The sequence below is a fragment of the Adiantum capillus-veneris genome, chromosome 19 (assembly GCF_014529385.1).
Source record: "Adiantum capillus-veneris isolate H3 chromosome 19, ASM1452938v2, whole genome shotgun sequence".
In the NCBI taxonomy this organism is placed as follows: domain Eukaryota; kingdom Viridiplantae; phylum Streptophyta; class Polypodiopsida; order Polypodiales; family Pteridaceae; genus Adiantum; species Adiantum capillus-veneris.
The window spans coordinates 141,255,665-141,272,753 of NC_140949.1; the positions used below are offsets into that span (position 1 = coordinate 141,255,665).

Below are 17,089 nucleotides of genomic sequence, written 5' to 3' on the forward strand. Positions count from 1 at the left end.
TGCCTTGTTCTCTATTTTATAAACTTCGTCTCACCTATTTACGCAGGTCACTTTTGTAAGTATTTTTGCTTAATATATAAATATATAATTTCATGGGTCCACACTATGAACAGGGCTATAAGTGCCGCAACGAAGGGCTCACATAGATAAAGGTATCAGCTCGGCGTTGTAGTGGGGTGGCTCCCCTTTCAACCGATGTATCTAGGATCCCTGGAAGATGTCATGGCTCAGCACAAGCATGATTAGAATCTGTAATTTAATGGTTATGATAATATAATCTACTCACCATTGTGAGTTTTGCGCACACAAAAAAAAAGTCTTTTTTCTTATGTGCATGTTTAAATCAAATTGTGCTAATGTAGATAGCACACATAAAGGCTTCTCTCTTTAAGTAAATGCGTGAATAACCCTACATCTTGTGAATCCCTTTGCAACATAGCTGGGGGAGTTATCTTCTATCCCTTGATCTATGCGTCACTTATAGTGGAGGATAGGCCATGTGTGCTGACTTAGATCAGTGATTTTGATATCAAGGAAACCTTACCCTTTATTGTAGTCAATATTGTTGGCACAAAAGTCAAATGAAGTTGATTGATATTCAAATCAATTGGAGATCTACTTCTTTCAAGGAAGATTTCCTACACTTGGGAGATGTTCAGACTCAATTGAGCTCCCACCCACGTATTTCCTCAATTTCCAAGAAAGGATGAATTCTCGCCATCGCTTTAATTCCTACATGGGATTTCCCCACCATAGCAAAATTCAAAGGTAGTTTGTTAAGCATAGTTAAGAGGGAGCTCTTAACGATATGAAATGATTATGTGGTGGACATGACAATATACATAATCCGGAAGAACTAGTGCAAGGCATTGCCTTTGAACCATTAAAAAAAGAGCACACCACCTATATATGGGAGAGAATTAGCATTGTTTGTCTTATTATAAATCCTTGAGCTACCTTGTAATGTGTTTGCTTGATTGCAATGCTATATTGATATTCTCATTGTAGCACAAAGCTTAGTGTTACATATTTAGGTTTAAAAATGCCTACACTCTTTATCCCTGGACCTAAATCTCAAATTTGACACAAGGATTCGGTCACAAATTAAATGGACTTCCATAAAGCTATAACGGATACATGTACCAAAAAAGGGTGCTTCCCTTCTCTGTCCTATAGATCCATGTTAAGTGTGTTGTGTTGTTTCCTCTACAAAAATGCGTCATAAAGGTTTATTTTCCTAAAATACTAGCACTATGTAAATAGTTCCATTACAGGTCCAGCTACATGTGCAACATACAATTGTCCTGAGCTTGGCGACCTACCTTAGAAACATCATGCACAAGCACAAAAGCATGCCAAAATATATTAGAGGATCCAAGCTTAAGATGGATCAAGAGACAAACCTCTACTACATTGTTTCACTTGCCTTTTCATTGAAGGACATTCTTTAGGGCATTATGCCCACAACTCTTGCCTTTTTTGCTATCCTCAAGATAATAAAATGGTCCTTTTCTTCTTCTGTATTTATGAAATTTATAATTGTGCTTCATCCATTATAAGCATCAACTGGCATTAAGCTTGATTACACTGAACAAGTTTACAAGCTTCTTGATCCATAATTTGTTTCCACAACCCATCCGATGCAAAGATCAAGACATAGGGCATGACCATAATGTTGAGATTTTCAAAATGTCAAATTATGTCTTGTGCATTCACTTGTCAACGTGAATGTTGGGATAACACAACTTGTTGCTAGGCCAATGGGTCTAAATGAGATCTCAAGTTCTGAATGTTCGATATCAAGCTTGATGATCCCATCAGTTAATATATCATATTTGCACCTCTCTTAGGGAATGGTCACACAATGCAGTCATCCCTTATGTTTTGAGATATCTGGGCCTCATGCATGGTCACAGGTGCACAAGTTATTTGTCTTTTATGCAACTATGCAAGGCATTTGTAAATATGCCGATTTTGGCTACAGTTGCATCAGCAACATGTATACTGATAATTATGCATTGCATAACCACAACATTAGTATTACAACCTATCAAATCATCTATTCCTGGCCAATGTGATACAATCTTGATAATGACCAGTCCATGAGCACTTCCCAATGTTGCATTTGTCTCATGTAGTTACCTCTCCATTGTGTTCTGATCCGAGTAGTCCACTGCATCTAGTGCAATCTTTCAAAATGTCTGTCTCATAAAGACAGATTGGTGATTGTTTGCGCAGCCAATGAAATCTCATGCTAGCACCAAAACATCCCCAATGCTGAGGTATTTCATATAGCCGTGCATACGGATCAGACCCTGCTCAAGAGGCAAAATAAGAATACACCATGCACTTGCAGTATTACTGGGAAAGGCCACTAAGGGACGGGAAAGGTCACTAATGGCCCTTTCCCGTCATTTGTAAGGTCTTTTAGGCCAAGTACCACCATTTGTATTGACAATCAGTAATGATCACTCTATCCCCCATAACATGCATCACATTTTCCTCTTTACTTGCCTCGAGAATGTGTATCCACTTAGCATTCTCCTTGCAATTACCACATATTTCATCTTCTTCAGTGCAGCATCAACAAAATGATTGGGTTTCCTTTTCATGTTGAGCATATTTTTGCATGCCACAAACATTTCCGTAAGCCCATTGATTAAAAGCATCTTTGTCTGCCATACAGTCCATTTTACTTTGCAGGATTCAAAGCTAGCAGGATGCTCGATCATAATGTTGCTGCAAACCACATCTTCTAATACATTCACAGCTCTGTTCTTGAAAGAGCTTGCATTTCTCCTCCACCTGTTGCACACATATATCTCATGGCACACGTTAACAAACATTTCCATTCTCATGTGATCATACAAGGCAATTTTTCAAGCTTTCATAGCCGTACACATTTCTTTTTCCATGTGTAGCTCAACCTCTTCAATTCTGCCTCAATCATAGTAAGCATTTCCATACATCAAAAATGCCTCTTGACTCTATACTGCTTCCGTGATCTTAAGGATGCCATGTTTTCCAAAACTGTAAAGGTCGGGGGTCAACATACATCTACTCTGCTTTCTGATCCGGAAAATTTGCCTTAACCATCTGATGCTCAACACCTCAGCACCCCTGCAATTCAGCTCATGCCCTCCAATCAGAGCACACCAGATTAGTGCACACCTGCGCAGAAGTGATTACTGCACACATATACCCGCCAGCTGTTGCTTGCTTATTGGCCCCCTCCCCCCAGCCTTTACAGCCAGGAAAGGGCAATAAGCGGGAAAGGTCCCTTACTGACCTTTCCCAGTAATACTACTCCCACCAATGGCTCGCGGCCTCCCCGCCACTCGCCATGCGGTTGCAGCATTCATTACTAGGAAAGGTCACCAAGAAACCTTTCCCTACATCTTCTCCAAAGTGTATGATGTGCCGTTGGAGGCAATAGATAGGCACCACTATCTTCGGCATCACTCGGGAGCTCCTATATTATCTCCATATTGCTGTTATCTCTAAAGTTTGAAGCACTAGATGGAAATCCCCGCCGCTCTCGCAGTATTACTGGGAAAGGTCACTAAAGGACTTCCCTATACCTTCTCCAAAATGTGTGCTGTTCCGTTGGAGGCCATAGATAGGCACCACTATCGTCAGCATCACTTGGTATTTCCTATCTTATCTCCATATTGCTGTTATTTCGCAAGTTTGAAGCACCGGATGACAAGCTTATGCAAGGTAATACTTCTACAACATACAGCACGAGACTAGGAAGTTATATTGAACAAGAAAGAGCCCACGAATGCATGGACACTATTTGATATATACAATTATTTTACAACTCGAGGTGGGGACTGTACACTCAACAGCAAGATGGGACTTGCAAGATCACATTGCTATGGCCAAAAAAAAGGTGCATGTGTGCACATGGGCAGGCATGCGCTACGCTAGTGCAAGATGTGTGCAAGCAATGATTGGCGTTACCAAGATTTAGTGAATGTGTAATGTGCCTATGCATAGGAGTAGCTCCCCAGCCTCGACTCGAGCTCTGAATTTTATCCGTTGCGAAATGAGCTCCGAACTTTGAACGTATAGCAAGCTTGATTCAGCCAGACAAGTGGCTTTTACACTGCCATTTCTCTTGTATGTATTTTTCCATTCTGATGGTGAAATCACGTTCCTGTGTGGTGTACTCTTCGACTCAATTTTTGGCTCCTCCTTGATGCTATTATCCTCCTGCAATGGGTGTCGCAAGCTCTCCTGTCAATCACATAGAGAAAACATGTCTTCTGTCAATCACACAGAGAAAACACATGAAAGCCAGATACTTGTTTATTTTAGTAACAAATGTTTTTTTTCCTTGCAAGCACCCACACACTATTAAGGTGAGGGACACACACGTGCAGAAAAACACTCCTTAAAAACAAAAAAAAAAAGATGTTCTCGTTCCCATGTGCAGTGTGTGTTTCCATTCAATTTGAGAGAGGCACACAGCAAGTAATTGTGCACATACCTGTTCTCCTTGACCTGCACTTTCTTTACTCGAGCGCCATAGCACGTTGTTGGATTCTTCACATGTTAACCAAGGTAGCACTAGTCCATCTTTGTTTTTCTCAAGGCAATCTGTTGAAGAATCAGACTGTAGGCAGCGCAATCTTCTCCTTTCAGTTTCTTTCTCAAGCTCCAACAAGATCTCCTCACCAGAGAGTCTTTTTAGACATACTTCATCATCCAATATGCTTGGACTCCTTGTAGAAGGTCCAATGGCTTCAGATGCTACATTCTTGAGAACTTGTCTATTATTATCCTGTCATATGAGACGCCTTACCATTAAAGAATATTCAATAGAAGCATGTCTAAAAAGAGTAAGGATGTGCTATTTAAAATCTGCTTCTGCAAATGTGCTTTGTACTTGTATAAAACTCTCTAACAAATGGACACGATGTAAACCAAACGCTGCACTCTTGCAGGTTAACAGATAACGAGCCAGTTGATTTGCCAAACGAGATGTACCAAAAACATAATGCATCTCCTTTGACCTCGGGGGGTGCACCTCAAAAAATGTTAAGTGTACCGCGAGCATTCAGGAGGAGGGATATTTCAATTCATAAATTTTATTTTATTTTGCGTACAGAGGGGGGTTTTCCATTGAAAAGTAGATAAAACCCGTAAGTTTAGCAGGAAAAAGGGGTCATTTTATTGCCTTGCAATATGTAAAGGGTTTTTTTTGAACAATTTGACTGCACACTTGATATAGATGGTTTCTTAGAAGTGCACCCCTCGAGCCTTTGGCATTCAAGCTAGTTGACTGATACTCAAAAGGTGCATATATTGCTTGTTCAAGACTCCAAGGCACTCCCACTCCTAAGGATGTGGTCACACAAAGCATGGTATCAGTAAGATGTTACTGATGCAACTATGACAAAATCGGCGTAGTTACAAAAGGCCTTTCATAGTTGCATAAAAGACAAATATTTTGTGCACGTATGCTTCATGTATGACCATGGATGAGGTACAGTTATTTCAAACAGTAACTGACAACTATGCATCACATGACCACTGCCTAAATCTCTTGAGGACCTGGGCAAAAAGTAGAGGGATGAATGACATTATGACTTACCTGTTTCAATGGTGCAACTTCATGTGCTTGCAAAGCTCCATCAGGAATGAGCTCATTAATCAGATTGGTGAGATCCAGACATACCCTTTCTTTCTCAGCCAGCTTTTTCCTCAAATGTTTCACCTCCTCTTCTGCCTACAAACAGAAGGCTTACTATTTATTGCCCCCACATTTAATATGATAATAGGAATTATCATCACATGCTACAATATCAAATGATTCCGATATTCGACATCACAAGCTTCAGCATAAACTGTACATCATACAAAGAACTTCATTGATGGTCTTAATGCACATCAGTACCTTGTCAATCTTTGCTACATAGCCTTTGCAGACATACCGAAACATCTTCACAATCTCTTCACTCAAGGAAATGTTGGACATGTCGGCAGATTCACGTGCATAACTTTCTGACAAGGCTTTTTCTTGAGTCTGCGAATCATCACAAGCTTTAAGCACACTAACGTCTTTAATAAGCTGTTGGAACCGATAGTAGAAAATCTAAAAAAGCCTTAAAGGCATCAGTATTTTACCATTTCAATGGCTTCCTTCATGTCAGCAACAACATCAAAAACTTCTGCTTTGATTATATCATAGAGCTGATCATTTCGATTGCTTGGTAGGGGAACTGGTTGTTTTGGCTGCATTAAAGGATCTCTCTCTCTCTCTCTCTCTCTCTCTCTCTCTCTCTCTCTCTCTCTCATGCATATTAATTATGTATATATGTAAATGTATATACTTCCCCCCTTTGCTTATATAGAGAATGGACATAGGCTGCATCACTCCTGATGCCTAGCTTGCTCCCAAGCTATGTACTTTCAAACGGGGTCTGACAAGGAAGCAAAATCGTAGGAGAACTGTAAAGAATGAAACTTATACTTCAAAGACTAAACTTAAGAAGAAAGAAGATGAAACTTCAAAGTTCCAACATAGTGCAAAATATTGCAGCAACAAAGGAGCATACATCTATGAGCTCCTACAATGTAAAGAAGCAAGATTCAGGTTCGGTGGATATCGATCATAATTTATGTGGTTGTAGTATGAACCAACAGAGTCAGCCAAACCTATGTGTATGAATGTACATGTGTACAAACACACACACACATACACAATACATATGTATCTAAATGTATGTGTACATACTTACACTGTACACACGAGAGAGAGAGAGAGAGAGAGAGAGAGAGAGAGAGAGAGAAGAAGAAGAAGAAGAGAGTTTTAACGTCGTAGAAAACTATCCCTGCTGCACCCAGAGGACAGTCGCCTTTCTCTATACTAGATGATGATATATGGGAGTTTTCTAGGGATGGTAATATCATCTTCCTAGGGGGGACTTCAATGCCTGAACGGGTAGCTCTCAGACAGTCTTCTACGACACTTCAAATGAGATGCTTAGAGAGCTGGATGTGGGTGACTTGGGGCTTGACAGATGCTCAGATGACAGAGAAAGAGACCTTAAATATCTAGCCGACGAGGAGTTGAACTCAAGACTTGTTATTCAAGAGGGAAATGGCATAACCAGAGAGAGAGAGAGAGAGAGAGAGAGAGAGACAAATAACTCTCTATTTCTAAATACACATACAAACATAGCACAGCATGCATATACGCACGTACAGCCGTATTATTCTACAATTGTTAGATTTCAATATACATGCAAAGTGGCATCTGTTGAAGGTTATCGAACCTTTGTATAAGCCACGTCATCATTATAATTAATAATGCGCACACACAAACACATAATAAACAGAAACGGTTCCGTGAAAAGACACGAACCTGTAAAATGTACAAAGCGCCCATTCGGGCATAACTGAACAAGTTTTGTAATCTGTCTCTGTGCGCTCTGTGTATCTTCTTCCTCCTCGTCCATACTGTACTGTGTGTGAGTTTCTACATGGTATCACGAGTTTTGAAGCCACACATACTGTAAGCGCTGCCCTGTGACCTGCTTGTGTTTGTGACCTGGTGATTCCGGATATATTCCATGGCACAACCAAGCGGCACCCGCTCCTATAAGATTGACAAGTTGACAGGCGATAATTACACTGTCTGGGCACGGCGAATGGAGTTGCTCTTTAGACGCTCCTCATAAGCCCTATGGCAAGTCGTCAAAGGCGACACCCCTAGACCTCCCGCTGGCGATCCCACAGAAAATGATTGGATCAGCCGCGACCTCGCTGGCCAAACGGAAATCCTTATGCACCTGCATGATACGCAGGCTCAATTGGTAAGAGAGTTAACCTCTGCCTTTGCAATTTGGAAGTTCCTCACGGACACCTATAAGCCCCCAGATCGAATTACCCAAGTTACTGCCATGAAAAAATTGATCCAGCACACACTTTCTGATGGTGCTGATGTAAAGACCTTCCTCCAATCGTGGAGAGTCCTGTTGGATAATGTCCTTCTTTCTGAATTTGCCCTTGATGCAAACCAGCAGGGCACCTTTCTTTTGATGGCCCTTCCACCTTCATGGCGATCCTTTATCTCCACTCAATCGGCTACAGCAACCCTCTCCATGACTGACCTCTATGCTCGAGTCCTTCAAGAAGAATCCTTACGCACTGCAAGTGCAACACCCTCATCAGACCTTTCGCTTATACCTGCTAGCAATTTCACTTCTCGGGGAAATTTTAGGGGAAGACGCAATGAACCCCCTCAAAATCGCTTCAATTCCAGACGAGGTCAAACTCGACCCATGGGTAGGTCTCCTCCATATAACCCAGAAGCCTTTTGCCGCTCTTGTAACAGACGGGGACACTACGATCGAGACTGTCGTACTTCAAGACGTCGCTCCCAAGGCATGCGGCGAGGTCGCACTCAATTAAACAATGCCATGGTTGAACTTGAGCATCTAGATGTCAATACTTATCCTGATGACACCTTTCGAGCCTTTGCGGCCATGGAGACATCTCAATTTCGTGCTGATCGTGATGTCTGGTATCTTGACACAGGAGCCACACATCACATGACTTTTCAAAGAAACTGGCTTATTAATTACAGGCCACTTCGGCACCAGATCACTGTCGAACTAGGCGATGATAGTACACTTTATGCTTCAGGGGTGGGCTCCCTTGAAGTCATCTTGCCGAGCGGACAAAAGGCCTATCTTGACCACATTTACTACCTACCTGGACTTGCTCGGAACCTTCTGTCTGTTTCAGAAATTACTAATAATGGTTCCAGCATTACTTTCCATAAGGGATATTGTATAATCCACCTTCGATTGCCTAATGGTATGACTGAGAGCATTCAATGCCGACTCTACCCACTTGGTGTCCTGACACACTCTCCAGCTCGACCACCAGACCCACCTGTCCGAGCATACAGTGCTCAACAAGGAAACCATGATCAGCTAACCTTAAAATGGCATTACAGCATGGGCCACCCAAGACTTCAGACACTCAAAACCATGTCAGACTTAAACTTAGGCACTGGTTTGCCTTCACGCTGGTCTAAGCTTGAAATCTGTGAAGGGTGTTTACTTGGCAAAGCACAACAGCAGCATTTTCCCACATCGAGCACTCGTACCTCACACCCTCTTCAATTGATCCACTCAGATTTGTGTGGTCCTATGGAAACCCCATCGATTCAAGGCTCTAAGTACTTCCTGACCTTCATTGATGACTATTCCTGCTATACATATGTGTACTTTCTCAAGCATAAGTACGACGTCCTACCTTGTTTCAAGGTTTACAGCTCTCAGATCATGAACCAGTTTGATGCAAAAATCAAATGTCTCCGCTCCGACAATGGTGGCGAATATGTCTCTCGCGAATTCTCTGCTTATTGTAAGCAGCTGAGCATCGTTCAGCACTTTACAGTCGCTTATACTCCCCAACAAAATGGAGTAGCTGAACGCAAAAATCGAACACTTGTTGAGGCTGCCCGCGCCATGCTTCTTGTTGCTGGCCTTGAGAAACCTTTTTGGGAGGAGGCTATATCTACAGCTTGCTATCTTCAGAATCGGACATACACCTCTTCCTTTGCTAACTCAACACCCTACGAGAGGTGGTTTGTGGAGACCCCTGACTTGCGACATCTAAAAGTGTTTGGCTGTCCTGCATACATATTCATTCCTGATGAGAAGCGGAAGAAACTTGATCCCAAAGCCATCAGATGCATCTTCATGGGCTATGGTGACCAACACGGCGTTAAGGCATACCGTATGTGGGATCCCACGTCCCGTGACTTCTTTTATTCTCGAAGTGCTCAATTTTACGAAGGTGCATTGATACATGGTGATGACCCTCCTACCACTTCCTCCAATCCGGTGACACATCGCTCTTGTTCTCCATTGCTTGACCAACCTCAACATCAATCGAGCTCTTCCTCTGTGATGTGGGAAGAACCAGGAGACTTAATCCCAATTCCCCAACCTCCTGCCATCCCTCTACTACCAGGTCCATTCAATCCTCCCCAAAACATTGTAACACCACAACTTACTACTCCGGTCCATTTCTCTCAAGCGCGCGCGACAAAAGGGGCTGCGACTAAACTCAATTTTGAACACCCACAACCAGAATATTTAACTCAGCAACCTATCTCACCTCCTAATTCCCTCCTTGATGGACCACTCGAATCACCTTTAGCCATTACCTCAATCTCAGAATTTCCTGCATTGGCTGGTCACTTTGAATCTTCGTCAGAGTCCTCTACACCTCCGCGACGAACTCGCTCGTTGGTTGATATTTATGCCACTTCTCCATCTACTTCCTACCTGGAAGCATTGCGGTCCATGCCTTCCACTTCTCGCACTTTGCAAGTGGAACCCCAAATCTCCCATGTTGATACTCTAGTTGCCAGCCATCCTGCCAATTCTGGAACCCAATCAAACCACACCACCACATCCTTGAGTGCCGCAGACCACATGTTTCTCAACATGGCAACAGAAAAGAAACCACCTAAACCCCTTCCTGAACCATTGGATGAAGTCCCATCAGTGAAGGAAGCACTGGCTGGACCTGATGCTGACAAATGGAAAGAAGCAATGGACTCTAAACTTAACTCCCTTCATCAAAACAACACCTGGACCTTGGTAGATCTTCCTCCAAATCGAAAACCTCTCACTTGCAAATGGCTATTACGCAAGAAGTACAACTCTGATGGCTCAGTGGCTCGCTACAAAGCTCGACTAATTGCCCGAGGTTTTTCTCAAACTCCTGGCTTGGATTACTCTGAAACTTTCTCCCCGGTACTTCGGATGACTTCACTTCGCATCCTACTTGCCATTGCTGCGCACTTCGGCTTCTATGTGCACCAGATGGACGTCAAGACTGCATTTCTCAACGGCGACCTCGGCGAGGAAATCTACATGCTTCAACCACCATTTTATATATCCAAGGAGTTTTCTTCTAAAGTTTGCAAATTACTGAAAGCTCTTTATGGTTTAAAACAATCATCGCGTCAATGGTACCAGAAGTTTAATCAATTCATGGTTGCACATGGTTATACCAGACTTCTCTCCGATGCTAATGTTTACCTTCGTGTTGGACCAGACTATTACCTTCTTGTTGCTATTTATGTAGATGACATCATCCTTGAAAGTGGTTCTCTCAGTGCCATTGAAGAAGCTAAAAGAGAACTTGCCGCTGCTTTCTCTATGACAGATATGGGTGATTTGAAGTACATCCTTGGCATACAAGTCCAATATGATCGAGAAATGGTATTCTTCGCATCAGCCAAAGGCGATATGCAGAGCTACTATTACAACGCTTTCAAATGGAATCTTGTCGTGGCATTGAGACACCTCTACCAGTAAACACTCGCTTGTCTTCAATTACTGGTCCCGAGTCTTTATCTGAGCAACATCTCATGGCGGCCATCCCTTATAGCAATGCAATTGGTGGCGTTCGGTATCTAGTTACTGGCACTCGCATTGATATCTGTCAAGCTACTAATTTCCTATCCCGCTTTATGCAACATCCAGCTCTTGCACATTGGCGTCAGGTGAAGCGGTTATTTCGCTACATAAACGGCTCCAAAGATATTAGCTTGGTGTATACAAAAACAACCAGCATCATCCCCCCTCTTCTTGGCTGGAGTGATGCCGATTGGGGGGGCGATGTAGACACCAGGCATTCTACAACAGGCTATGCTTTTACATTAGCAGGAGGAGCCATTTCTTGGCAAAGTAAACTACAAAAATCTGTGGCACAATCATCTACAGAAGCTGAGTACATGTCTCTCTCAGTTGCTGCAAAAGAAGGCATATGGATCAAACGTTTCCTTCAAGAAACCAGGATATGCTCCATCAGTTCGCTCACACTTCATTGTGACAATAAGTCAGCAATACTCATGACTCGCAAGCACAAGCAGAGTGACAAGACAAAGCATATGGATTTTAAAGTATACTTCATACGGGATCTTGTAGAGGAGAAGACTTGTGAAGTTATCTATACACCTACAGATGAGCAATGGGCAGATTTTCTTACAAAACCGACATCGAAAGACAAACATTGGAGATGTTGTAAACATCTCGGACTTTGCTGATTGCCTTCCTAAGTGACGCAGCTTAGGGGGGCGTGTTGAAGGTTATCGAACCTTTGTATAAGCCACGTCATCATTATAATTAATAATGCGCACACACAAACACATAATAAACAGAAACGGTTCCGTGAAAAGACACGAACCTGTAAAATGTACAAAGCGCCCATTCGGGCATAACTGAACAAGTTTTGTAATATGTCTCTGTGCGCTCTGTGTATCTTCTTCCTCCTCGTCCATACTGTAGTGTGTGTGAGTTTCTACAGCATCCTCATACAACCGTCATTAGCACATGTTTTAGCCCATGGGTGGTTCAATAACACAATTGATTAATTGCATCCTTACCCTCATCCACCACAATCCAGCATGGAACCGGGCAGGGTATTCACTAAGGGTAACCGTATGGTATCATGTGAGGGTACAACAGGGGGGTTTTGTAAGGAAAAAATGGTGGATTTTACAAAGGAGAGTCTAGTATATAGGGGTAAGTAAGGCAGTTTTCATGCACGCAGGTGACGCCTCCCTAGTACTACTATTCCCAGGCCATGGAACTGATATATACCACAACCTGATGGTTGAGAGATAAGAGGCCTTGAGCATTCGGGTACGTCACATGTTCATTTCAATGAAGTAAATATCAGCTCTCCATGAAAGAAAAATAAAGAAAACTTAAGAAGGTGGCTAATTATATGAAGGATTACTACTAATCACATCAACAGTTGTTCACTCCTTCCAGTAAAAGAAGTACCTTGTGTTGTGCATGTACTGCTCTGATAATTTTTTCTTCAACCTGGCCTTCTGGATGTTCTCTAAAATTCTTCTCATGTCCACTTAGGGTTCTGTGTAACTTCGGTCTCAAGGTGCTGTCTGCTTGCATGACCTTTGCTTTTGCAGTTGAAATAATAAGTTTATACAAAAAATCAAGCGAGTGCAACAATCCGATTGATAGGTGTAACTGTTTTTCAAGAGAGAAGAAGATGAACCTGAGGTGATCCGAGCCTGTGAATGACTTCTTCGCCGCATTTTGAAGCAGATGGAGTACAATCAATGTCTCCAATCGGCTTGGTTTTTGCTAAATCACTCTGTTACCCAAGTTACAAACCATAGACTAATCTTAGGCAGACAAAATTTTTCAATTATAAATTTCAAATGAAAACAATGAAAACCTATCGTACATTTTCTGCATGACCCTAGCTAAAGGATCATGAAATGCATGTAGTATATGTGCATGCATATGGAAAATGACCCTAGCTAAAGGATCATGAGATGCATGTAGTAGAAATGCAACAATGCTTTCTCATGGACGCATTCAGAGAACCATACATGTGGATCCAGTACTTGTCACAAAATCCTGAAACTATTGGTTTTGTTTGCCTAAGTTGATATGGAGCTGTTTGTGATTGATCGGAGTTGACTGAGACGTCCAGATTATCAATAACCATGATTGACATTGCGTCCAAGCATTGAATATGGAATTTGAGACCATAGGTAGGTTCTATTAGGTCTTGCCTACCTTCGTAGTAATTGGACAAAATGTCCCATTAAATACATGTGCCAGGTTCTTCCAAGAGCTATACTTTTAGATTCTCTCTCTGATAAGATATAATCATAGCTTTTCATTAGAATTAGAAAGGCTGTCTTGGCAAACCTCAGATAGCTGCCGATCGAGGAACCGTAGAGATCGGGGAGCACGAAACCGGGGAGAGGCACAATATGGAGCCTGCACATCTGTAAAGCTGCTGGAGCGCTCATGGCCATATTTGAGCTTGTGATGGTGAGCAGAGAGATAATCAGGCGTACGTGCATGACTGGCTGCATCTTGATCATTTGTCGAGTTCCCCTGTACACCACGTCTCCTTGTTGTAGATTTAAAGGCAGAGAGTGCCATAGCTGTGGAGACCCGAGAAGGCTCCTTGATGGTGAAGCCTACTGACCAAGTAAAGCAAGATGGCCTTGCTTTCTAATTCTCTGCATGTACGGCTTTTAATGCCAGAGACTGCGGCTCTGACGCGGACAGAAATTGAATAAGGATGGAGGGTGAATTAAATGCAGGATGCCATGACAGTTATGGCAAAGGCGGAGAGTAGCAGTTACTGCGGTTAGCAACTTGAATGGCGAGACTCCTGAAGGTAGAAATTACAAGCCAGAAAGGCAGAAATCTCACAATGCGCAGGAGAAGCTATGGAGAATGTTGCAGTTGTCGGCATTGATGGCTCCGCCCACAGACTGAGTGGGGGAGGAACCAAGAACAAGGGTGCAAAGAGGCAGAAACCTAGCTGCACGTACTGCTGAAAATTTTCCGAAGAGGAGAGCGGAAAAGAACATAGCCTAAAAGCGGCAAAAGGAGGGGGCGAAGGAGAATCTGCAGAGCAATTAAATGCCAAGCGAAGGTCGTGATCGGGAGTAGCATCGACGTGGGAAACAACGCCCTCTCTCTCTCTCTCTCCCCCCCTTCCCTGGAGTGGTCCGAGCCGCCCTCACAAACACGGTCTCTCTCTCTCCCTGTCCAAAATCCCCCCCCCCCCGGAGCTTCTGCCATATTCTAAGGTGAATACATTCTCTCACAGTCCCATTTTGCCTAACCTCTACTCAACATTCCTTCGTTGAAATCATCGAGTTTCTGCATTATTCTTAGCAGATCCTAGCATAGAATAATATCGCTTGTTTCCTGTTTTTGCATGTGTAATTGTATAATCATCTTGTCTACTTCTGCGTATGTGACAGGCGTGCGTATATCTATCTCGCTCTCTCTCTCTCTCTCTCTCTCTCTCTCTCACACACACACACACACACACACGTCTCTCTTAAGAAGTCATCACATAATCAAATACGTAATAATAAAATTAGCCTTGCTGCTTTGTATCTATCCCTATGGATTATGTTCTTCTATATTTGTCTTAACCCAAGAGAATCTTCTTCATGCAATTTTTTTTGGCCCCATGTACTCTCCTCTCAACTATCCACCATTTAATAGTGATAAGTCTTTTTGATGGAATTTTGGATGCACAAGTCAGACGTGAAAAAGCAAGGAGACCTCAATTATCCACGTGGCTGGGGATTTTTTGGCATTGAGGGCAGGGTTGCCCGTTGCCAGACGTAAACTCGGGTAAGTTACGAATCGAGGGCGAGCCATGTGGTAGGGTTGTGAGTGATGATGGGGTAGTCCACATTGCACTTAATAAATAATTAATTGGGTATGTGGGTCAAAGAGGCATACCAATTTGAAATTTGAATCTCTTGCGTCTATGGCAATGGCTGCTCCTTGGCTTCTCCCTCCTTTTCTAAGACTCCCCTCCTCACCATGGCTATGGCAGCTCAATCCTCTCCCAAGTTGCTCCCTCTTCACCATGGCCGCTCCCTCCTTTCTCACTGTTAACCCTCACGACTCACGGACACCCTATTACCTACGAGACGGACGTTGTAACTTACGGTGAACATTGTATTATTTATTTGGTAAAGTCAGGTACCGGGCTTGTCGGTCCAATAGGAAAAGGGTAAGAGTGATCGCCGATGAGAGGCGCACTCTAATTGGGACATTCAAGAGATTAGTTGGCTAAGCATGGGCGCCCAAGTGTGAATAGGGTGAGCTCATATAAAAGCCAACTAAACCTAAAATTCACTCATTCTCTCATTTGTGCAATAGAAGAGTGCTCTTGCTCCATCTTCATCTCCATCTTCTTCTTCTTCACCTCCTTGTGTGTGTGTGTATATGAGAGAGAGAGAGAGAGTGTGTGTGGGCGATCGAGCATTACGACGGCACGACGGTGGCGAAGCGGTTGAGCGCGGCGTAGCGGCGTCTCCTTCTTCTTCGCGACGAGGAATCCTCCACGGCAGGAGCATAGAGCGGTGAGTGACACACCATTGCCCTCTTTTGAGCTTACTAGTTAAGCTAGTTGTGTGCTTGGAGCCGTCTGTGGCAAGCACACAGTGTTAGGCAAGTCCCTTGCTTCGACAGTGCGGCAAGGAGCGCACATTTTTGGCGCCGCTACCGGGGAATCGCCTTGCACTAAGCCCAAGAGGCACTTTGTGCTTCTTCTATGAGTTGTTTGTAGTAGAAAAGAAGAGGAAGAGGAAGAAGAATGAGTTATTTTTCTGCAAGTTGTTAATTTCTGCATAATCTTCTGTTTTCTGTTTGCACACAGTCTTTGCACAATTAGTACTCGTTAGCTTGTTCGCAGGGAATGAGTAAGTAGGTAGACAGTTAGCAATTTTTGGTTGCACACAGTCTGTACACAGTTTTCTATTAAGGTTTGCATGCACACAGTCTTTGCACAGTAAGGTAGTGAGTGAGGAAGTAGGTGAACAGTTAGCTCACTGTCAGTAAGCAGTTAGCAGAGTGGTTAACAGATTAGTTAGTGGTTAGCAGCACTTTTAGCAGCAGTGTTAGTAAGTAGATAAGGTAGTGAGCTGTGAGCTGTTGAGAGAAAGGTTAGGTAGGTGTTGACAGTGTGTGTGGCCAAGAAAGGGTCACCTAAACCACGCGCGGTCGTCGCCTTTAAAAAAATAAAAAAATAAAAAATAAATAAATTTTTAAAAAAATCCGAAAATATTTAAGCGTGAGTGAATGGGGGGCTACACTAAAATTTTGATCAGGATCAGGATCATTTGCCCAAGCTTAGGCCTAGGCCCCAGTCCTCAGTCTTATGATATATACGAAACTCACTCTTATATATATACCCTACCCCCTCAAGAAGGAATGAGAGCATGTGGGGCAAGTCCTCCACTCTCCTCCCTTCTCTTCCCACTTGCACCCTTAGACTTTCTAATTTGGGTCTAGTTCCCTACTAGAAATTGACGGTTTTAGGGATTCCAAGGACATAAAGTGACCAAACGGAGGGCTGTAAAGCATGGCACGTCCCTCTGACCGAGACGCTCGTTTTGAGCTATCATATGTTCTATTCTATAGCTAGGTCAGAAAAAAAGGACCAAAAAATCAAAAAAAATTAAGAAAAGACTTGGGTTGCAAAACACCCAAAAATACTAGGTGAGCAGCCTTCACGGGCACTC

General features: G+C 43.0%; 1 protein-coding gene across 1 annotated transcript; it reads right to left on the bottom strand.

Moving 5' to 3' along the window:
* Positions 1–1,339: 1,339 nt before the first annotated feature.
* LOC147434982 (uncharacterized) lies at positions 1,340–14,801 on the bottom strand. Its single transcript, XM_086491350.1, has 8 exons — positions 13,731–14,801; positions 13,066–13,164; positions 12,831–12,962; positions 6,136–6,243; positions 5,906–6,034; positions 5,603–5,737; positions 4,496–4,789; positions 1,340–4,242 (listed from the first exon to the last, which is right to left on the bottom strand). The coding sequence occupies exons 1-8, from the start codon at positions 13,968–13,970 to the stop codon at positions 3,973–3,975; spliced, it is 1,407 nt and encodes a 468-aa protein (XP_086347476.1). The 5' UTR covers positions 13,971–14,801; the 3' UTR covers positions 1,340–3,972.
* Positions 14,802–17,089: the final 2,288 nt, after the last annotated feature.